This window comes from Fukomys damarensis, unplaced genomic scaffold (assembly GCF_012274545.1).
Source record: "Fukomys damarensis isolate Sample0158 unplaced genomic scaffold, DMR_v1.0_HiC HiC_scaffold_19, whole genome shotgun sequence".
In the NCBI taxonomy this organism is placed as follows: domain Eukaryota; kingdom Metazoa; phylum Chordata; class Mammalia; order Rodentia; family Bathyergidae; genus Fukomys; species Fukomys damarensis.
In genome coordinates this window covers 49,699,989-49,722,462 of record NW_022900931.1, presented here as the reverse complement: position 1 = coordinate 49,722,462, position 22,474 = coordinate 49,699,989, and the positions used below count along the sequence as shown (strand labels likewise).

General features: G+C 39.2%; 2 protein-coding genes and 1 pseudogene across 2 annotated transcripts; all 3 read left to right on the top strand.

Annotated features, from left to right (window-relative positions):
• The first annotated feature begins 1,086 nt into the window (after positions 1-1,086).
• On the top strand, positions 1,087-4,707 carry LOC104855387 (T-cell surface glycoprotein CD1b-like). The gene is made up of 6 exons (XM_010614231.1): positions 1,087-1,147; positions 2,121-2,387; positions 3,044-3,322; positions 3,514-3,792; positions 3,948-4,041; positions 4,686-4,707. The coding sequence occupies exons 1-6, from the start codon at positions 1,087-1,089 to the stop codon at positions 4,705-4,707; spliced, it is 1,002 nt and encodes a 333-aa protein (XP_010612533.1).
• Positions 4,708-17,868: 13,161 nt separating this feature from the next.
• On the top strand, positions 17,869-21,253 carry LOC104855395 (T-cell surface glycoprotein CD1b1-like). Its single transcript, XM_010614241.2, has 6 exons — positions 17,869-18,039; positions 18,306-18,572; positions 19,211-19,489; positions 19,684-19,962; positions 20,191-20,284; positions 20,911-21,253. The coding sequence occupies exons 1-6, from the start codon at positions 17,979-17,981 to the stop codon at positions 20,930-20,932; spliced, it is 1,002 nt and encodes a 333-aa protein (XP_010612543.1). The 5' UTR covers positions 17,869-17,978; the 3' UTR covers positions 20,933-21,253.
• A 115-nt stretch (positions 21,254-21,368) lies between these two features.
• LOC104855500 overlaps positions 21,369-22,474 on the top strand; it is a 51,683-nt pseudogene continuing 50,577 nt past the window's right edge.

The window sequence follows — 22,474 nt, the reverse complement described above, 5'->3', positions numbered from 1 at the left end:
AATTTAGAAAAATTAATTTATCCAACCCCCAAAGTGGCTAGCATTGCATGGGGCATAGGGATGCATGCCTATCATCTCAGTACTTTGGGAGGTTGAGGCAGGACAGTGGGAACCTCTCAAAAAAAAAAAAGATGATAGCAAGGGCTGGGGATGTAGCTCACTGTGAAGGCTCTGGGTTCAATCTCTAGTACCACACAAAAAGAAACAAACAAACTCAAAAAAGACAACACAAAATTCCGAAGAGAATATCAGTAGAGAATATCTCCCATTCTCAGTTTTTTGTTTAGTAGTGGTTTAATGGTTCTATGTGTTGCAGTACCCCTCACTCTACTGTGTTTGAATTGTAGGTTTTAATTACATTTAAATTTTTAAAAACAGTCTTTTAATATAAGTGATTGAATTATTGTTTTGTGAATTAGGAAAAGCAAATAGTTTTTTTTCTCATATTTCCTGTTTTCTGCTCCTTTAGTCTATATAATGTCTACTGCTTGTCATCCTGGGTCTGTAATTTGGCTGATTTTTACAGTCATAATGGGAAATTCTGAAGAGTTTGTTAAAGTAGAAGTCAACATATGAAAAACTAGATCTGTGGATTTAGAGAGACCAGACACAAAGGATGAAAGAGGAAAAAGACACAAGAACAGGAGAAGGGAATGGGTACTGCGATAGAGGGAGAGAATCGAGAGAGAGAGAGAGATGACCAGTTGAGTAAACAAATGACAAGTGTCTTTCCAGGGCAAAGAAAGTTGGAGGCTGAGCAAAGCTTTGATATCACTTGTTCACCTTCCAGATCTGGAAATTACACAGGGACCTTTGTGAACTCGTCTGAAGAAACCTGAGCACAAGGAGAGGAACTGGAAGCCAGGGAAGTCAGAATCGGTATGGAAATCAGGGCCACAGGAGAAACGAAAGATGGAGTAGGAGTATCTGGGTGGTGGGCGGCAAATTTTTTCACTGATGCAAAATTTGTATGAGGAAGAGATTGTCAGTTGGAAGAGAGGGGAAGTCACTACAGACTGCAGAGCGAAAACAGTTGCTGAAATCAGAGATCAAACACAAGCTGAGACACAGTCCTCTCTCAGTGAAATGCTGCTCCTGCCACTGGCATCCCTTGCGGTTCTCTTGCCAGTTGGTGACACTCAGGATGGTAAGAGGAGCTCTGGAAGCTGCTGGCCCTGGTGCCGTGGGTCAGGATAAAGGCAGCTGTGCTTAGGCAGGCACACTTGGGGACTAAGGCTCTGAGCCCTCCTGTCTCCAGCTCTCTCGCACCCTTCTGCAGGTTGGGACTGCAGCCTGATGCCCTAGTGCTCTCAGATGGGTCAAGTGTGCTGTTTCTGAAGATTCTGGGGTTTTGTTTCTGTACCTTTCCAATATTCATGCTTTCATGTGCCTCTCTTTTTTGCTTATCTATTTTTATTGTAAATTTTATGTCTATTAGTACTTATTTGCAGTACATAATGTTTTTAAAAATTAATGTTATTGGTACATTTAATGTATACAATATAATGACATTCATCGTTGGAAATTTGTGCCTTTGCATAATCCGTCTTGGTGCTTATTTTTTCCCCATCCCCCTGCCCTCCCTTCAACCCCTCCCTCCCTTTAATACAAAGACTTTGTTTCCATTATTTTTCATTTTCTCTTATTAATCCATTCCTTCTTTCCTTTTCCCTACCCCTCCTGCTGTGCATAATGTTTGCATTCTTTGTGGAGTTGGTTCATGTATACAACACATGCCAATTTCTCTTTTTATTCCCTTTCCCTCTCCTCCCTCTGACTTCCTTCCAACGTTTGATTCCCTTTCCATTTGAGAAAGATCTAGCTCCCTACTCCCTATTATTTGTCTTTTATTTATAGTTTGGCTTTCTTATATAAGAGAAACCATGCAATATTTAAGCTCATATGTCTGATTTATTTCACTTCAACAGCATGATCTCAAGGCGCACTCATTTGCCTACAAGGGACTCAAGTTTATCCTTTTTTATGGCAGAATTGTAGTTCATTGTGTGTAAATACTACATTTTCTTCATCCATGCACCTCTTGGTGGACAGACAGGTTGCTTTCAAGATTTAGCAATGAATGATAAACAAGGGTTACTATTTTGTCCTTTTCTCCATAGGCTTCCAGGGTCCAACCACTTTCCACGTCATCCAAATCGTATCCTTTGCCAACCGCACCTGGGTGCAGAATCGAGCCTCAGGCTGGCTGGGTGACTTGCAGCTTCAGACTTGGGACAGTGATTCAGGAGCTATCATATTCCTGAAGCCCTGGTCTAAGGGCAACTTCAGTGATGAAGAGCTATCTGGGCTACAGGATCTCTTCCGAGTCTACATCTTTGGATTCATTGCAGAAGTGCACAAACTTGCAAGTGAATTCCAGCTGGAGTGTGAGCCTGGTTGTCAGACCCGGGGACACTCTCAGTGCCTTTCCTCTTGGCTCAGGGCAATGTTCCGGGTGCTCCTTCTCACCTCGACCTGACTTCCCCTAACTGCCTGCACACGCTTGACTGCAGCATTCTCCTCCCTGGACCCCACCCCTGAACAGCATATTCCCAACTCTTACTGCCTTTGCACTCTTTTCTAATAGAAGAGGAGTACACTTTGTGACTTTGCTAGAGGTTTGTGTCTTGGAAAACTTACTCTTTTTTTTTTTTTTTTTTTTTTTTGCCCTGGGCCTTAGCAACCTAAAGGGCAGCTTCCTCCTTTCATCCACCCTTTCAGCATTCTCCTCCCTGTGACTCTTCTCTGTGTGAAATCTGGTTCCCCCTGGATGGCTGTGCTTGTGGGGCCCTTGCACTTTCTTCACACTGTGCCTCTCTTTTCCCACATTACCGCCATATTCTTTACCAACATCCGTCCCTCTCCCCATGAAGGGTTCCTCTGGCCAAGGCTCTTCTTTCTGAAACTCTCCGAGTATTATATGGGGTGCTATTTTACTCCATCATCCCTGACTCTTGTCTGCCTCAAATCCAAAAATTTTAATTGTCTCCCACAGTCCTTTATTTCTTCTTTAATAACATCTCTCTGTTTGCCTTCTACACAGATCCATTTGAGATCCAGGGAATCACAGGTTGTGAGTTGCATTCTGGAGGTGCCTTTGCAAGCTTCTTGAAGGGAGCTTTAGGAGGGCTGGATTTCCTGAGCATCCAGAATTATTCATGTTGGCCTGCCCCAGAAGGTGGCACCAGGGCACAGATGTTCTGCATTTTCATCTCTCAGTACAAAGCTATCCGTCAGATTGTGGAGACGCTCCTTGTAAAAGTTTGTCCTCAGTATCTCTTGAGCATCCTTGAAGAGGGGAAGGCAGATCTGCAGAAGCAAGGTTAGTCTTGTTCTGTTTACTTTGAATCATTGCCTTTAATTCCAAGAGTAGAAATGTACCAAAGGGGTTTTCTCAATAACTTATCTCATTCTCAAAGAGTAGAGGGGTCAAACCCAAACTTGTGGATTTCTGAGTTCAGGCTTTGGGTTCGAGTCATAATATAACACTTTCCTTTCCTGTTCCTGCCTCAGTGAAGCCCGAGGCCTGGCTGTCCAGTGGTCCCAGCCCTGGGCCCGGCCGTCTGCAGCTGGTGTGCCACGTCTCTGGCTTCCACCCGAAGCCCGTGTGGGTGACGTGGATGCGGGGTGAGCAGGAGCAGAAGGACACTCAGCGAGGGGACGTCCTGCCCAATGCTGATGAGACCTGGTATCTCCGAGTGACCCTGGATGTGGCTGCAGGGGAGGCTGCTGGGCTGTCTTGTCGAGTGCAGCACAGCAGTCTAGGAGGGCAGGACATCGTCCTCCACTGGGGTGAGAAAGGACGGGGCCCAGGCTGAAAGTGGGGTAAAGATGGGGCAGGTCGTGGAGTAAGAGAGGAGGGAGGGAGGGAGGGAGAGAGAGAGAGAGAAAGAGAGAGGGAGAGTGAAGGATTTGAAAATATACATCTCCTCTTTCCCAATTGGCAGGACATCCCACCTCCGTGGGCTGGATCATTTTGGCGGTAATACTGTCCTGTTTGATGCTTTCGCTGTGCTTTGCATTATGGTTTTTAAGGCACTGGTAATTTTCTGTTTTTAAAATTTTCATTTCCCATCCACCCCACTTCCCTTTCTACCTTTCAAACAGTGTATGAGCCTCCAACTTTCCCAGTCTATCCTCTTATCCTTAATCTCTTGTGCAAAGCTGATTCATAAAATTGTAATAAAATACACATAAAGCATAAAATTTTATTTTTCCATCTTCCATTCATATATATGTATATATGTTGCGATGATTACAATCTTCCATCTCCAGAAGCCTTTGTATCTTGCAAAACAAACACTCTTCCAATTAAACACCTCCGCATTTCCTTCCTCTTTCAGGGTCTCTACTCTACTACTTTCCACCTCTGTCAAACTGTCATTTCCACATGCCTCATATAAGTAGAATAATTCAGTATTCATCTTTGTTTTTTTGTCTGGCCTATTTCACCTAGGAGTTTGTCCTCACAGCTCATTTGTGCCAAGTTTATGTCAGAATTTCCTCCTTTTTTTTAGGCCAAATGATGATCTTTTGCCTGCACACACAACACCTTTTGTGTACACATCCATTCGTGTGTGGACACTTGTGCTGCTTTTACCTTAGTCCAGTGCGAATGATGCTGCTGTGGATGCGAATTACAGGCATCTCACTGAGAGCTGTCTTTTTTGCTTATGTTCTTATAGGTCCTATGAGAACATCTTGTAAGCTGTGGCTGTGTCATCTCAGAGTTGGAATTCGTGCTGAGAAGCCCACAGGCAAGCTGAGGAATCAATCTTCTTATATTTCTTCAAATAATTATTATTTTTAATCAGGTCACAGTTCCAAGATTGTAAACTATCTCTCAATTATACACTAGCAAAAAGTAAAGAACTAGGAATTTATGTTGGTATGGCATCAATAGCTGGATCCATTCACGTTCCATCACTTGTTAGGTTTCTATTCTTCTTCTTTTTTTTTTTTTTTTTTTGGAAGTAGCAAAGTGTTTTGTATATCTTTCCTTCCATTAGTTTGGCTTTATACTTCGCAGTTTCACACGGCAATACAAAGTTTTGTTCTGTAACTTATCTTTCTTGTTCATCATGTATATGTTTGGATCCAGCCTGTGAGTATTTTGTGCAGGATTATCCATGTACATTCATTTATTTTTAGTGATGTCCTTGACAGGTATCGGCATTAAGGATGTTTTTGATGTCATAAAATGATTTGAAAAAGTTTCTTCTGTTTTATTCTCTTGAGTGTGGGGCAGATTGTGTGTGTGTGTACTTGTGAGTGTGTATATTTCTTTCATAAAAATTGGTAGAATTGGATTGTGATGGCTCATGTGTTGGGAATACTTTTCAGTGGAAAACTTAATTTTGTGGCCATTTTTCTAAAAATAAATCTAACTTTATTGATAGCATGTTTCAGATTATTTTGTCAACTTGGTAAGTTGTGTTTTTCAAATATCATGTAGAAATTATCCAAATTGCCCAACTTCTTGTCAATCTTTTGTTTCTATCTTCTTTTAAATGTGTGAATGCTTATAGAATTTATAGTTACAAATTTTTTATCTGACAATGAACATTTAGACTATACTTTTTATGCTTTTCCCCTGTCATCTTATAAGGGATTATCAGTTTTGTATGATTGGCTGTTTGGATTTTCTATGATTATATTATTTTGCTTATTATTTTCTTATTTCTAGTTTCCTTGTGTTCAGTGTTCTAATTTCACCAATAATTTTAGCTGTATATCAGAAAGCTTAAATGTTGCATAGCCTTTCTGTATTAAATGAATTTTTAATGATAATTTCCTTTTTTCCCCATTAAGTTTACTGGTACATTTAAAGCAAAAAATGCAGTTACATTTATCATTGGGATCTTGTACTTTACATGATATGTCTTGGTTCTTATTTTTTCCCCATACCCCTGCCCTCCCTTCACCCTAATGATAATTTTCTGACAGTTTAGTTATTTAGAATTATTATCCTGAATTGATGGAGGAATTTTCTAGTTACATATTAAATCACAGATTTAGCTTCATTCCACTGTGTCAGAAAATCTTTTTTCTATAGTTTCAGCTTCTTGACCTTTGTCTCTTATTTATGGAAAAACATCAGTTTCAAAATGAATTTTTAATGTTCACTTAGAAAGAATATATATTTTCTGTGGTCAAGAAGTTGAAGCCAAAATATATCAGTTAGATAGATCATTTTTATCAATTATGTTATTGAAATTTTATACATTTTAATGTATAAATGTTTCCTTTTTTGGTAAAGCTACATCATGTACAGGTACAAACCCACTTTGATGAACGTAATCGATATGTATATTTAAATTATACCAATAAAGTTAATTAATAAAAAAGAAAACATGCTATTATATTCATAAATGTTTAGAAATGTTACACCTTCCTTTTGATGCAGGTTTTCTGTAATAATGTTTCCAGTAATTGTGTTGGAAACTAGTGTAGCCATGAAAGATTCTTTAAGTGTTTCACAGTTTATCTTCTTCCACCTTTTAATTTCTAAGTGCCTATTTAGTTACATGTGTGATACCAGTCTTGTTCATAATATAGAAAAATTGTTTTCTATTAAGTTTGACAATTTTGTCTTTTAATTAACTAAGGTTTTCATTTTAATATGTTTACTGATATGTTTGGCCTTACATATGCCATCTTGCTGTTGCTTCCCTCCTTTCCTTCCCTCTTCCTTTGTCCTATGTTTTCTTTCTACTTTTGATCAAGTATTTTTGATTATACCATTTCTCCATATACTACCTTATTGACTTCATGATCTTTTACTGTTCTGTTCATGGGCATCCTATAAACTCCCACATGACCCTAAACATTAAATTCTATCTTAAATTAATATTTTACCACTTTCTGCTAATTTGATGATCTTAGAATATGTTAATATCAATATTCCAATTATACCTCTGTGCTATGGCTGTTATATATTTAAATTTATAGCATACAGAAATTTAGCCTGTGACATAAATTGTAAATACTGTGAATATTCCCTTTGATTTACTTGTCCTTCATCCTCTTCTGTGTTGTAAGTTGGAAACAAGCAATTCCTGTTGACTTTATACAGGAAATGCAAACATTCATGCGTGGATCTCATCATTTATGAGGATGACTCTTTTTTTTTCTATTTTTGATTCATTTTATTCCTAAAGTATAGTGCAGTGGTGGTGAACCTATGGCACACATGTTTTTTTGGTTTTTCTTTTAAGTTAAAAGACATTAATGTATGAATTATTTTTTCTGATCTAAAACTTCAGGATTCTTGTATAACTGCAGTTTGGACACTTTGTGATAAATAAATGGATTTGGGCTGCAGTTTGGGCAGCTATCTCTAAAAGGTTCATCAGTAGGGATTCAGGAGGTAAAGTTTTAGAGGAACTGCCTGAAGCTCTTAATGTCTATCATAGTTTCTCTTCCTGTGCAGGCACCTTCTCCCAATTCTTATCCACAGTTCTGCGAACTGTTCTACTCAGCCTCTGCCCTCTGAGCCATCCTTTTGGGATTCACAGATGCTTCTAGACGAAGGCTTGGGGCTCCACAGGCTGAGCTCACTTCCCAGGGCTTTCTTTCCCTGGACCAGAGCTCTTAAATTCCTCACTGTGTTGATACTTTTCATATGTCTTCAGATAATTTTCATTTTTAAAATCTACTACTAGCTGTACTCATCAAGATAGCTTCCTCTAAATAATAGAGTAAAATCCCAGTGTTATTTTTGAAGTCAGTAGTGTTGGTTGGCATCTAGGTTGTCATAAGTGACAGATATTCCTGCCTTTTTAACATTGGAATATGTTTTGTGAGTATATAGACTACGCTTTTAAAAATACAAGTAAAATACAGATTATCAGGCACAGCAAGAATGCATAGTATCAGTTACCTATGAAATTTAGAATAGTCACATTCATAAAAGAGTGTATAATGGTGCTTTCCAGGAGCTGGGAGAGGAGGAAAAGTGAAGGTATCGGTCAAAGTGTATGTTTCAGTTGTATGAGAGAATCTTTGGAGATGTCATGTACAGCAGTGGGAACATTGTTAACAGCATTGTATTTTATGCTTGAAAATTGATTAGTGTGTAGACTTTAAATATTCCTACCCCCGCAAAAGGTACATACGTGGAGTGATGTGTGGGACAAATATGGGAAGTATTAGTTTGATGGTGGTGATTATTTCACAATGTGTACATATCTATCTAAACAGTATTTTGCACACATAAACTATATTCAGTTTTATTTATCAAACAAGCTTTAATAAAGCTGAAAAAGAAAATATGTGAAAAATTATGAACAGAATGTAAACACATAAACCTGAAAATAAATATCTACTCAAGAAGTTGTCATCTTTCATGGAAATAAGTCAAAACAGAAACAAAAAGCATATTTCAATTCTTTGAAGAAATAGTCACAGATAGAACATCCCTTACATATATGCAAATGCACACAAATATTCTTTTCTTTTCTTTTTTATCGTTTATTGGTACTTTTTAAGCATACAGTACAGTTATATTCATCATTGGGATCTTGTGCCTTTACATGACAGATCTTGGTTCTAATTTTTCCCCTGTACCCCTGCCATTCCTTTACCCCACCTCCCCTATTTAAAAAGACTTTATTTCCATTTTTTCCTTTTCTCATATTTTTTCTTTTCCCTTATTTCTTTCCTCCTACCCTCCCCACTTCCCCTACACCTTTAGCCCTTTTCTTCCTATTTCACATTGTCAGTTATACAATTTGGATCTTTTTTTATCTTTTAAAATTTTTTTCCTTTTTATTGAGTTTATTGGTACATTCTAGACACACAGTACAGTTACATTCATTACTGGGATTGTGTTTACATTTTTAGTTCACAAATATTATTTTAAAGTAATTCTATGCAATCTTTCCCCTGTTATTGTCTTAGGCAGGAAAATTGATCTGTCAATGTTACATTTTGTAACATGTTTCTAGTAAATTTTCCAGTAGAGACAGGGGATTTGTTATGAGTAACAGACATGTACAAGAAGGCTATTGATTTTTGAGCATCCAGCTACTCTACTGAATCTGTCAATTAAGTCTAGAAGTCTTTTGGCAGAGTTTTCCGGTCTTCTAGGTAGAATATCATATCATCAGCAAGTAATGACAGTTTAATTTCATCCTTTCTTGTCTTTATTACTTTTATTTCTTTCTCTTGTCTAGTTGCTGTGGCTAATGTTTCCACAACTATATTGAACAGGATGTGTGATAGTACATCCTTATCTTGTTCCTGATTTTATTTATTTATTCATTCATTCATTCATTTATTTATTTTTTGTACCAGGGATTAAACTCAGGTCCTTGTGCTTGCAAGGCAGGCCACCGAACCGCTGAGCTAAATCCCTGGCCCTTGTTCCTGATTTTAGTGTGAAGATTTTCAGTTTTTGACTAGTATGATGTTGGCTGTTAGTTTTTCATGAATAGCCTTTATTGAGTTGAAATAAAGACCATCTATTCCAATTTTATGCAGGTTTTTTAAAAATCAAGAATGGATGCTGAATTTTGTTGAATGCTTTTTCTGCATCTATGGAAGCGATCATATGGTTTTTGTTTGTTAATATAGTGTATTACATTTATTGATTTATGTATGTTGAACCATCCTTGAGTTGGGAGAAATCCTTGAGTTGGGAGAAATCCAACTTGTTCAGGGTATATGATCTTCTTGATGACCCTCTGTAATCTTTTTGTTAATATCTTATTGAGGATTTTTGCATAAATGTTCATTAGTGAGTTTGGCCTATAGTTCTGTTTTTTGGTTAGTTCTTTCCCTGGTTTTGGAATCAAAGTAATACTCCCTACCAGGAATGAATTTGGAAGTATTGCTTCCCTTTCAATTTTAGTGAAAAGTTTAAGGTGTATTGGCTATAGCTCTCTAAATGTTTTGTAGAATGAATCAGAGAAGCCATCAGAGCCTGCGCTTTTCTTCCTTTCTTTCTTTCTTTCTTTCTTTCTTTCTTTCTTTCTTTCTTTCTTTCTTTCTTTCTTTCTTTCTTTCTTTCTTTTCTCTTTCCATACTGGGATCAAACTTGGTACCTTGCACTTGCCCTTGTGAGACAGGCAACAAAACCACTGAGCTAAATCACTGGCCCCCCTGGGATTTTCTTTGTTGGCAAATTTTAAATTATATTTTCAAATTCACTGATTTTAATTGGGGGTGTTTAGAATTTTTATATCTTCTTTGTTCAAGTTTGGTAATTCATATGCATCTAGAAATCTGTCGATTTCTTCAGTGTTTTCATTTTATTAGAGTACAGGCTCTCAAAGTAGATATTGATAATCCTCTGGAATTCTACTGGATCTGTTGTGACTTTACCTTTTTAGTTCCCAATTGCATGGATTTGAGTCTTTTCTTTCCTTTTTTTGATAAGGTTGGCTAAGGGCTTATTGATTTTATTTATCCTTTCAATAAACCGGCTTCTGGATTTATTGCTTTTTTTTGTATTGTTCTCCTAGTCTCCATTGCATTGATTTCTGCTCTGATAGTTTTAATTTCTTCCCCTGTACAAGTTTTGGGTTTGTCTTATTCTTCTTCTTCTAGGAGCTCAAGATTCAGCATTAAGTTGTTTATTTGAGGTTTCTCTGTTTTCCTAATGTGCTCATTCACTGCTATGAATTTACTTCATAGAACAGCTTTTATTGCATCCCATAGGTTCCTGTATGTTGTATTGCATTATCTCTTATTTGTAAAAACTCTCTAATTTCTTCTTTAATTTCCTCTCTGACTCATTGGTTTTTCAAGAGTGTGTTATTCAAATTCCATATGTTTGTGATGTTTTTGCAGTTTCTTATGCTATAGATCTCCAGTTTAACTACACTATGGTCTGCTAATATACATGGGGTAACTTAATTCCTTTGCATTTATTTACACATGTTCTATGAGCTAGTATGTGGTCTATTTTGGAGAAAGACCCATATGCATCTCAAAAGAATGGATATTCAGATTTTGTGGGGTGGAACACTTGGTTGACATCTATTAAGTCCTTTGTTCAAAAGCTTGGTGCAGATCTAGTATTTTATTCTTGATTTTTTTTGTCTAGATGATCAGTCTGTTTGTGACAGTGGGATATTGAGGTTCCCCCACTACAATTGTACTAGTGCTCAGTTGGTTTTCCATTTCCCTTAATATTTGTTTTGTATAGTTGGAGGCATTAGTATTTGGTGCATATGTATTTATGATTTTCATCTCTTCCTGTTGGGTTGTTTCATTTACGATGATGTAGTGGCCTTCTTTATATCCTTAATTAGTTTTGGTTTGAAATCTACTCTGTCTGCAAATAAGATAGCTATCCCTGCTTTTTTTCTGGGGTTCTGTTGCAAGGAGAACTGTTATTTTACTTTCAGTCTAAGAGTTTCCTTTGGAACTAGCTGCATTCCTTATAAACAGCATATTTTTGGATTTTGCTGCTTAATCCATTCTGCCAATCTATTTCTTTTGATCAGTGCATAGAGACCATTAACATTGATGGTCATAAGTGATATGTTTTGACTTTTCATTGTCATGTTATTTTCTGTTTTTGGCCCTTTTTGATTTTTCCCCCTTCCCCTTTATTTTCTTGTCTTGTCTGGTATATTTGCTCTGTTGGGCCTCATGTAGTTGTGACCTTCATTGTCTCTTTGTAGGATATGGTTGAGAATTGTTTGGAGTGCTGATTTGGTATACATGAAGTTTTTCAGGTGTTTTTTGTAGTGGAAGTATTGTATTTCCCCATCAATTTTGAAAGACAGTTTTGCAGGATACATCAGTCTAGGTTGGAGGTTATTTTCTTTTAGGGTTTGAAATACCTAACTCCATGATGTCTTTGACTTGAGGGTTTGTGTTGAAAAGTGTGCTGTGACTCTGATGGGCTTTCCTTTGCATGTGATTTTTTTCCTTAACTACTTGAAGTATTTTGTTGTTCTGTTGGGTTTCTGGTATCTTGATTATTATATGTCTAGGTGTGATTTTTTTTTTTTTGATCATGGCTAGTTGAAGTCCTAAAAGCATCCCTTATCTGTATGTCAAATTCTTTTGCTCTGTTTGGGAAATTTTCTGTCATTACTTCTGTAGCCAGTTTTTTAAAAAATGTCATTTGTACTTTCTCCTGTATTTTCACAGACTCCTATGAGTCTTATATTATTCTTTGCATCATAAAGGATCTGTTGGATTGATTTCTCATTGTTCCTTACTACTTTTGAGAGATCTCTTTTCATGCTCTCTGACTGCCATCCCTTCTTTTGTATCATACTCTGTCTTCAGATTGGATCAGTCTGTTGTGCATTCTTTCAATATAGTCTTTAATCTCCTGGATATCTGTTTGAATCCGTTTCATGGTTTCCATTTCTTTCCAATGCTGAACATTCATGGGTTCCATCATGGTCCTGAGCTCATCTATTTTTTTTTAAATAAACCTTTTCTCTTTTAAAAAAGTCAGTTGCCTCAGGTGTTTCATTATAGTTACATAGTGCTCACTAATACAAGCATCAAGGTGTTGATGCAGGTCCAATTGCCAAAAGGAGAGCACCAACATGCACAGTTAGCTGACCAGATGTCCCCTAACCCAGGCAAGTCACAGAAAAGAGGGAGGGCAGGTGGTCAGATGCCAGACAGCTCTGGTTGCCTGTCCCTGCATAGGAGCAAGCCAGTGTGGCCCTGCTTCACTGAGAACTCCTTCAGTTTTTAAAAAATGGAAATACATGGAAGCCACAGTGAGGGGGACACACATCATGGTGGCATCTGCCTCTTGGACACAGACGGTGGAACTTCCACTCCTGACTGCCTGTGACCTGCTTCATTATCACTGTGCACCCACACACAAAGGAGGACCTGCAGGAAGACTCAGGTGTTACCTTGACAGCCTTGAACCTCTGAAGAAGCCAGCACAACATTCTTGCTTCCAGCTTCACCATGTTCACGGCCACTCAGATTTCAGCATGTCCTGCTCATACACGATGTCCAAAGGAAGCATGGCCTTGGAGATGACCTCGTCATCATTGTGGTCATCTTCGACCTTCTTCTTGAACCCTTTCAGCAGCTTGAGGCAACAGACCATGATGTCAGTCTCAAAGTCTGATGCTGGTAAAGAATTGCACACCTGTGCTGTGGATAACGACAAAAGAGTTGTGGGGACAAGAATGAATGCCCTGCCATTTGATGTGTGCCAATGCTCTGGTCCCAGGTTCTGAGCAGGCTTTTCAGGGCCAGGGCCTGAGGTACAGAGGGGCCAAACCACCACCTGAAGCTGCGGACCAGAATGCAGCAGGCACAGGCACTAGGGAAAGGGCAGGCTGAAGTGTTCTGGATGCAGAGCAACTGCCATGCCAAGACCCTCATCTTAATCCTCACAGTGTGACTGTGGTACCTTGACTGCAGGGCCTGTTGGAAGTGGTTGAGGTGCTGATGAGGAGGCTGCCTTGGACTAACAGGGCAGCCCCAAGCAGTGGCCTGCAGTCCCTACAAGAGGAAGGTAGGGATCAGAGATGGCTGAGAGTGGAGAGGATGTGAGTGGCTCTGGAAATTGGAAGGGCTGGGAACAGATTCTCCCTCCAGCCTCCAGAGGGGACACAGGCTGGGAGGCAGCTTGATATGGGCCCAATGAGATCCACTTCAGATGATAACTTGTGCTGTTTTAAGATGTCAGGTCTGTAGCTGCTGGTTACAGGAGAACTAATGGATGAAGCCCTGCCAGCTGCTGCAGCAGATGTATGCACAGAACCCTGGGAAGCTCAGCAAGGGCAGGTGCTAGAGCTGCTCTCTGCCCTTCCTGTGGTATGCACCACCCTCCCTTGGCAGATGACCTTCAAGGCACAGAGCTTTCAGGGGAAGGAAAGAACAATAAAGTACCTCAGGGCACTGAACTCCTCAGAGGCTTTCTCAGGGGAGACCAGCTGGGAGGAAGGCTGGGCCAAAGGCCTGCAGAACAGGCAGCCTCTGGGCCTGGCCACATGCCTAGGACCCATCCCCACATTCTTCAGTGAAAGGCAAGCCACCCACACACTTTTCATTAGCATGAGCATAAAGCTCTGATGCCTCTCCCACCAGGTTCACCTATTTTTTTAAATCTGTTTCTGTTCTAGAGTCTCTAATCATGCCTTTCATTCTGCTCACCATCTCTGTAGTTATCTGGGAAGTTATTTCTGTGTTGAATTTTTCTAAAGCCTCATTCATCTGTTTTGTTAATTCTTGTGCTAACAGTTCAGGGTCTCCATGTGTTTGATTATCAGACTTTTCTATCTCAGAATTCGCCTTTGGTGATGTGGAAGTCTGTGTTTATGCCTCACTTTAATGTCTTCACATTCCTAATTTTGTTGTTGGTATTATCCTTGGTTTAATTCCTGAATTAACACTTAGATCTTCTAGATGTAGATGGTCTTTAGATTTTGAGTCTCTAATGATGCTAAGGCAATCTCATTTTCGTTATACCAGGAAGGACACCTGATTAGGTCAATCACAACACCGTAGCCCAAGTGATACAGTCAGCAACACAATAGCATCAAGCACAGTTTGGAAAATGACAATTTGTGATAGTTATTAATGCATCATCTTTAACTGTGTGAATTAAGTCAAAATCAAGGACCAGCACCAAATGTTTTTTATAGTGAATAAACTCCTCAATATGGCATCTTTACCCTTAAGGGTGGGGACTTAGAAGGAGTTGGGGAGAGAGGGATAGATAGGTAGAAAGATAATGGAAGTTTAGGAGTGAGGCTAGAGGACATAAGAAGATCATGCAAACTCTAGGAAACTGTTGAAGATAAGAGGAAAAGACAGAATGAAAGAACGAAGACAGGAATAGAACAACCTAAAAGCAATAGGGAAGCTAGAAACAGTACTTTTCTTTGACACTAATGACAATTGAGAGAAGGAAAAAGAGATAAGAAAAGGAAAAGAAAGATGAAATCTAAATTAGGGCAGGAACAGGAACAAGAAGGGAGATGAAGAACAATGTGAGAGAGTGAGAAAGTGAGTGAAAGAAAGGAAAGAAATAAAACGGAGATAGAAAAAAATTGAAAAGAAAAATATAAAAATTAAAAATAAGAGGGAAAGAAAAATATAATTTAAAAAATAAAAACTAAAAATGAAGGGCCTCCTTCAGGGTATGTCTCTGCTGTCACAATAGGTAACGTGGGCAGCAGTGTGCAGATTTAAGTCAATTAGTCTTAGTAAGCCAGCGGCAGACTCCTGAGATTCAGACTGATTTCTGGCTGCGTGGCCCAGGTTGAGATCCCTGACTTCCTGCAGGATTGAACTTTGCAAGGTTCTACTGCAGGTTCCAGCTTCCCTTCCCCTGAAGATGGTCCAGGTCTTTATCTGAGGTGATGATCCCTGTAACTTACTGACTAAGGTGGTCTGGTGTGCCTTTATTATAGAGTCTCTTCACTTTTCCAGTGGGTTTCAATTTTCATCAAGGAGCCGAGAGAGGCCCGCTTCCTGTTGTTCACTTCTGCTCTATCTTCTGGAGCTCAGGAAAATGACCTTTATTGCCACCTGTGCCTCTGCGGTATGGATCCAGGTACCAGCACAACCAGGGGGCCAGAGGTGGTAGGTGTGGGCAGAGGGTGGTGCATTTTTTCCTACCTTTTCTTCAAGGAATTACAAACTTTTAGGCTTAATTTAGATATTTGCTCCAAAATAATAGATTTTTTTTTTACATGGAGTAAGGGACAAGAGCCCAGTATCAGTCTTTTGTATGTGGATATCCAATTTTCCTATGATTATTTGAAAGAAAAAAACTGTCATTCTCAAATGCATATTTTGAGCAACTTTGTTGAGTTGTCTGTAGATGCACAGTTTTATTTCTACAGTTTTAATTCTTTTCCCTGGTATTATGTTTGTATTTTAATCTGCTCTCTGCCTGATAAACTCTCATTCTATTTCCAGACCATATTTCATAAACATTTTGGATAGTCTTTTATTCACTTAAGCCAAATATTATATATACAACAAATATGCTGATGTTTTAAGTCTTTGTATGTGAATGCAATGCTAAATATTTTAGAGAGGTATATAATTTATTTGAAATATAAGAGGATTTCAGTAGCATTTTTTCCCAATAATCAATAAATTCTCCTCACATTCTCCTACTTCACAAGATGGTAAACAAAACAATAGAGCTCTATGGGACAGATATAAACTACAAAAATTTTTCAAAAAAATTATCTCCACTTATTATTACAGTAAAGTTAATATTAAATTTCCTACAATGCTTTGACAATTCCATTCATTTGGTGAAACCGGGGTCTCCCTCTCCTACTTTCACAATTGTGAGTGAAAATTAAAGGATGGTCACATCCTGTAAAATGTTCCAGTGATGTGAACATTAATTCCACTCCAATCAAATTTGATTGTCAACATGAGTCAGCTATGAAAACAACAACATGAAGCCAAGACAGAACCAAGTAAATATAAACCTACAGAAATGATCCTGGCCATTTAAAAATATTTTATATTTTCAGTTTATATATAAGCAGAAGTGGGAGTCTAGACTTCTCTGACCACCTAGGCAAAGGTCACCTTGGATGTTTGAGAAAATTCTGTCCTCAAGGAATGGTGAAGATACCTATTTACTAACTGTCAAGCAACTGGGAACTTGAGTTTATTGGCTGCTATTCAAGGGGGTCAGTTATCAATTTCTGACACAGGAAAAGAAGAAGGAATAGAGTATTGCCAGAGGTATGGAGAGGTAGAGGAGGAGAAAAATCATAGACAAATACAAGAAGGCTTAAGAGGTAACTGCATGTACTTTCTCTTTATTTTATTAAAACAACATTTTCATAAATTTTGAACCTAAGAAGGGATATCATTTCCAAACAGATACATAGCTAAAAAAAAACAATGATCAAGAAGCATGCACCTTTGTAGCCATTCATTCAGAAAAGACAAATTCCAAGGCTTGCCTGAAACAGTGAGGAGGAGAAACAGACACACACACAGGCAGACAGACACACAGACAGACACACAGACAAACAAGAGGACTGTGCAATGTTGGTTGACACTCACTAATATGACAGGCAAATATTTAAAACATCTCTGGACCTCCATAAATCCCAGAATGAAACACAGCAAATGTCACAATTTATAATCCCAACAAAATTAGCTTAAACCATGGAGATTTTACTTTTCACCACATTGATATAAGGGCTGAGGATAGAGAAAATGAAAATGTTCAAAAAAGAATGCACGCAAACACTGAAGTGTGTACAGTTAGATATAAAAAAAAGCAACAAAAAGCTCAGTAGAAATAATATAATGGAGAAACTGCTCCCCATTTTCATAATGTGCTTGGTATTGTCTGGTACTATAATACCCCTGAATCTACTGTGCAAGTTTAAATAATTTATTAAATTATTGACTAAAAGTATTTCAAATTCAGTAGCTTCACATTTATTTTAAAATAAATCATATTATTTTGTCAAAAAGTAAAGTAATATATGAGTGGTATTTTTGCCTCATTTTCCATTTGCCCCTGTAACCCTGTGGCTTGGCTGATTTAATAGTCAGAGTGGGGAAATCCAGAGAGTCTGTTCAAGCAGAAGTGAAGATTAGGCAAGGGGAGGGAGAGATGCCCTATTGGGTGGATTAAATGATGACCACCCTTTCAGGGCAGAGACGGATGAGGCTGAGCAAAAGTTCAGTATCAATTGCTCACAATCCAGTTCTGCAAATAAAGGCTCATACAAGTATAAGGACTTTGAAATCACATAGGGGCTTTTCTGAGCTCATATGAATAAAGCTGACACAGGGAGAAAAACCGGAAGCCAAGGAAGGAAGAGTCAGTATGGAAATCAGGGCAACAGGGGAAATGAAAGATGCAGTAGGAGTATCTGGGTTGTGGGAGGCAAATTTTTTTCACTGATACTAAAGCCCTTTGAAGAAGAGATTGTCAGTTGAAAGAGAGAGGAAGTCACTACAAAGTACAGAGGAAAAACAGTTGCTGAAATCAGAGATCAAGCACAAGCTGAGAGACAGAAGTCCCTTCTGTCCGTGAAATGCTGCTCCTGGCCCTGGCATTGCTTGCAATTCTGTTCCAAGATGGTGACACTCAGGATGGTAAGAGGAGCTTGGGCATCTGCTGGCACTGGTGCCCTGGGTCAGGATAAAGGCAGGCTGTGCTTACCCAGGTGCACTTGGGGGACTAAGGCCCTGAGCTTTCTGGTATCCAGGCCTTTTGTCCCCTTCTGCAGGTTGAGGCTGGAGCCCGAGTCCCTGGGACTTTCAAATGGGTGGCGTGTTGTGGTTTCTACAGATTCTGGGTCTTTTTCTCTTTCTTCCTGCTTCTTTCTTTCTTTACAGTCTTATCCTTTCTCTTTCCACAGCTTCACAGCAGCCGATCTCCTTCCATGTCATCCAAATCTCATCCTTTTTCAACAGCACCTGGGCACAGACTCGAGGCTCAGGCTGGTTGGGAGATTTGCAGATTCATGGCTGGGACAGTGATGCAGGCACCGCCATATTCCTGAAGCCCTGGTCTAAGGGCAACTTGAGTGATGAAGAGGTTTTAGAGATGGAGGAATTATTTCGTGTTTACTTATTTGGATTTGTCAGAGAAGTCCAGGAACGTGCCAGTCCTTTCCAGTTGCAATGTGAGCCCATTCCTCAGACTGAGGGGCAGGGTGGGGTCTCAGTTGTTTCCATCCTCTCTTGCTTCAGGCCACTGCCACCTCTTGTCCTCACCTCCTCCCACTTTCACACAACTGCTTGTTCTAGCCATGTCTGCTCTCAGGCTCTACAATCCATCAGGCATTCTCAATATTTAATGCCCTAACACTCATCTTACAGATAAGAGGCACCATTTTCTGACCAATCCGGGTCTATCTTATGTGAACTTGCTGCTTATTTTCCTACATTGTGCCTTTGCCACACAAGTGTGGCTTTCTTCTCTTATATATCCTCTTCACCTTCTCTTCCTGAGCTTTCCTCTCTGTGTCACCCTCTACTTCCCTCTGGAATGTTGTACTTGAGAATCCCTCCTACTTTCCTGACCTTCTGCCTTTCTTTTCTTATCTTACCACCCTACACTTTATACACTCCACCCTCCCTTCATGACATGCACATGACCAGGGAGAGCCCTGGTGTTCATTTACCGAGGTTCTCAAAGTGTTGTAATGATTTCACTCCATTACACATTTCTGATTCGATCCCACACAAAATTTCCCATCTGGCCCATCTCCATCTCTTTCTTTATTGTTTAATAACATGTCTGTGTTTTCCTTCTGCCCAGACCCCTTTGAGATCCAGGGCATCGCAGGCTGTGAGTTGCATTCTGGAGGTGCCATCACACCCTTTTTGAGGGGAGCTTTAGGGGGAATGGATTTCCTGAGCATCAAGAATAATACATGTTGGCCTTCCCCAGAAGGTGGCACCAGGGCACAGAAGTTCTGCACATTAATCATGCAGTATAAAGGTATCTGTGATACCATATACAACCTCCTCATAAATACTTGCCCCCCGTACCTGATGAGTGTGCTTGCAGCAGGAAAGACAGATCTGCAGAAGCAAGGTTAGTCCTGTTCTGTTTCACTTCCATCACTTCCTTTAATTCCAAAGCGTGGGAAGTTAGTAGAAGGGCTTGCTCAGTATTGCATCTCACTCTCCGTGTGTAGAGGAAATAATGCCCCAAATTCTGGGTTTCTGAGGTAAGTGCTCTGGGCTAGAGTTACAACGTGACGCTCTCGTTGCTCCTTCCTCCCCCAGTGAAGCCCGAGGCCTGGCTGTCCAGTGGCCCCAGCCCTGGGCCCAGCCGTCTGCAGCTGGTGTGCCACGTCTCTGGCTTCCACCCGAAGCCCGTGTGGGTGACGTGGATGAGGGGTGAGCAGGAGCAGAAGGACACTCAGCGAGGGGACGTCCTGCCCAATGCTGATGAGACCTGGTATCTCCGAGTGACCCTGGATGTGGCGGCAGGGGAGGCTGCTGGGCTGTCTTGCCGAGTGCAGCACAGCAGTCTAGGAGGGCAGGACATCGTCCTCCCCTGGGGTGAGAAAGGACGGGGCCCAGGCTGGAAGTCGGGGAAGGTTGTTCTAATGTTCACTGAAGGATCTGGGAAGAAGTGAGGGAGGGAGGAGAAGCAGAGAGCTTTCGTGGAGGGAGGGAACAGTGAGAGAGGAGGAAAGACCTTTAGAGAATGAAAGATACAGATGTGGACTAAGGACGGAGTTCATGTAATGTGATGTAATATACTCTGTTCTCTTTCCCGATGGATAGGACACTCTGTCTCCATTGGCTGGGTCATCGTTGCAGTAATAGTACCCTGTTTGATCATTTTGGTGTTCTTTGTTTTATGGCTTTACAGGCGCTGGTAAGTTTTTATTTTTGTCATCATTTTTTTCCCATCTTTTCTACCTTTTACGTAATTAGAAAACATTAGCCTCCAGCTTTCCTCAAGCTCTTTCCTGTTATCTTTAATCCACTGTGTAAAGCAAATTTGTAAAATCGTGCCAAAAATATCTTTACAGTTTTTATCAGTTTTCAGTATTTTAAGTCCATTCATGCTTTTTTTTTTTTTTGCAATCGTGACTGTTTCCCATCTCCGGAACTCCCTTCCTCATGCAAAACTGAAACTGCCTTCCCATTAAACAACTCCTCATGCTGGTTCTTCTTCAGGGCCTGGTAGCGTTCATTCTCCTTTGTACTTCTGTGAGTTTCACTGTTCGAGGTATCTCAAATAATAACATCACACAGCAACTGTCTCTTCTTGCCTGGTCTCTGTTACTTTGCAGTATATTCTCAAGATTCATCCACATTGCTGTGTATGTCAGAATTTCCCTTCCACTTAAAATTTTCTGTTGCATGGACACATACCACCTTTTGAGTGTATGTTCATCCGTTTGTGGCACTTTGGCTGCTCCCACTGTAAAATGCAGCTCTAAATATAGACTTACCTATACTTCTTCTTTAGAGCTGTTTTTTACTTTGTTCTTACAGGTCGTATGAGGATATTTTGTGATTTGTCACCATCTCATCTCTATCAGGAAGAATCAGTTCCAGGATGTCTAGAAACTTGGGTTTTCAGCCCAGGAGTCAATGCTCTTATATTGCATCAAATATCCGTTGTTGTTGGTCATGGCAAAGATTCAGTTGATCCGAGCCTACATCACAGTATATCAGCAACAATAAAGAGTTGTGAATATATTTTGAGATTGCGTCAATTAAAAAAATGTGCCCAGATGTTATCCCTTGTAGGGTATAGGTGATGTGCTTCTTTAGGCAACAATGTGTTTTATACATTTTACTCTGTTAATGTCATGAGTTATATTTATTTTCAAATGGGAAGCAAAATTATGTGTTTGCAGCTTATCTGTCTTGTTCATAATTTGTGATTGTGGATTCAATCAGTGAATATGTTGTTTGAATTATGTATCTATATTTATTTAATTCTAACAATGTCCTTGACAGGTATTGGTATTAAGGTTTTTTTGACCTCATAAGATAATTTTAAAATATGTTTTGTTTTTATTGTCTACAATGTGGGACTTCTTGTGTGTGTTTGTGTGTGTGTGCGTATGTGTGTGTGTATTTCTTTTGTGACGAATTTTGTAGCATTAAATATTGAAATCATGTATGTTGAAAAATATTTTTGTAGAAATGTTTCAGAGTTTGGGTCAGTTGTTAAAAATCAATCTAATTCTATTGATTGTATTTTCAGATGTGTTTTTTTGTAATTTATGCTTTTCAGTTATATTCTAAAAGTTATCCAAGTTTCCCAATTTGAGAAAAGCTTGTTTATATGTCCTCTATAATATATCAATAAATATAGGTTTTATCATTATTTTTCATCTCAAAATTAAATTTTTTTCCTTGTCTTTTACATTCTTTTTCTTTCTCAACTTGACAAGATTTTAGCAATTTTTAAGGTTCTCATGAACCAACTTTTGGCTTTGCTGCTGTTTTTTTCTGCTGTGATATCATGTTTGTTTCTTTCTTCTCCTTTCTTGGTTCTTTAATTGCTTTCATGTTACCTATTTACCATTATTTTTTCATTTGCTCTTAAGCCTAACATTTACTTTAATCATGGATGTAGCTGCATATCAGAAAACTTTGCATGGTGCCTTGTCTGCTGTCATTCAAAATATTTTCCTTCTTTTTCTGATAGAATTTGCAGAAACAGTTTCATTACTCCATGTTTGCAACGCATACTCAATACATTCACCATGGGGTGTGGATTGCCAAATCCTCCCTACTTCACCTTCGCTTACCCTCTGAAATGTTCACCTCCTTTCTTAGACCCCTTTTCTATCTCCAAAAGGTCTACCTTCTTGTTTCCTATCATCTCTCTTTTATTTTGCTCCCAACATTTTATTTTTGCATTTCTCATATAAGAGAAACATGGAATATTTACCCTTATAGATATAATTTATTTCGCTTAGCATTGTAGTCTCAAGGTCTATCCATTCTCTTACAAATGACTCAAATGTCCCCTTCTTAATGGCTAAGTAGTACTCCATCATTCACACACACACACACACACACACACATTATATATATATAT

Coding starts and splice junctions, on each gene's coding strand:
- LOC104855387 (XM_010614231.1), top strand. CDS start 1,087: ATGCTGCTCCTGCCACTGGCATCCCTTGCGGTTCTCTTGCCAGTTGGT. Junction 3,323..3,513: donor GGCAGATCTGCAGAAGCAAG/GTTAGTCTTGTT, acceptor TTCCTGCCTCAG/TGAAGCCCGAGGCCTGGCTG. Junction 3,793..3,947: donor GGACATCGTCCTCCACTGGG/GTGAGAAAGGAC, acceptor CCCAATTGGCAG/GACATCCCACCTCCGTGGGC.
- LOC104855395 (XM_010614241.2), top strand. CDS start 17,979: ATGCTGCTCCTGGCCCTGGCATTGCTTGCAATTCTGTTCCAAGATGGT. Junction 18,040..18,305: donor AGATGGTGACACTCAGGATG/GTAAGAGGAGCT, acceptor CTCTTTCCACAG/CTTCACAGCAGCCGATCTCC. Junction 19,963..20,190: donor GGACATCGTCCTCCCCTGGG/GTGAGAAAGGAC, acceptor CCCGATGGATAG/GACACTCTGTCTCCATTGGC.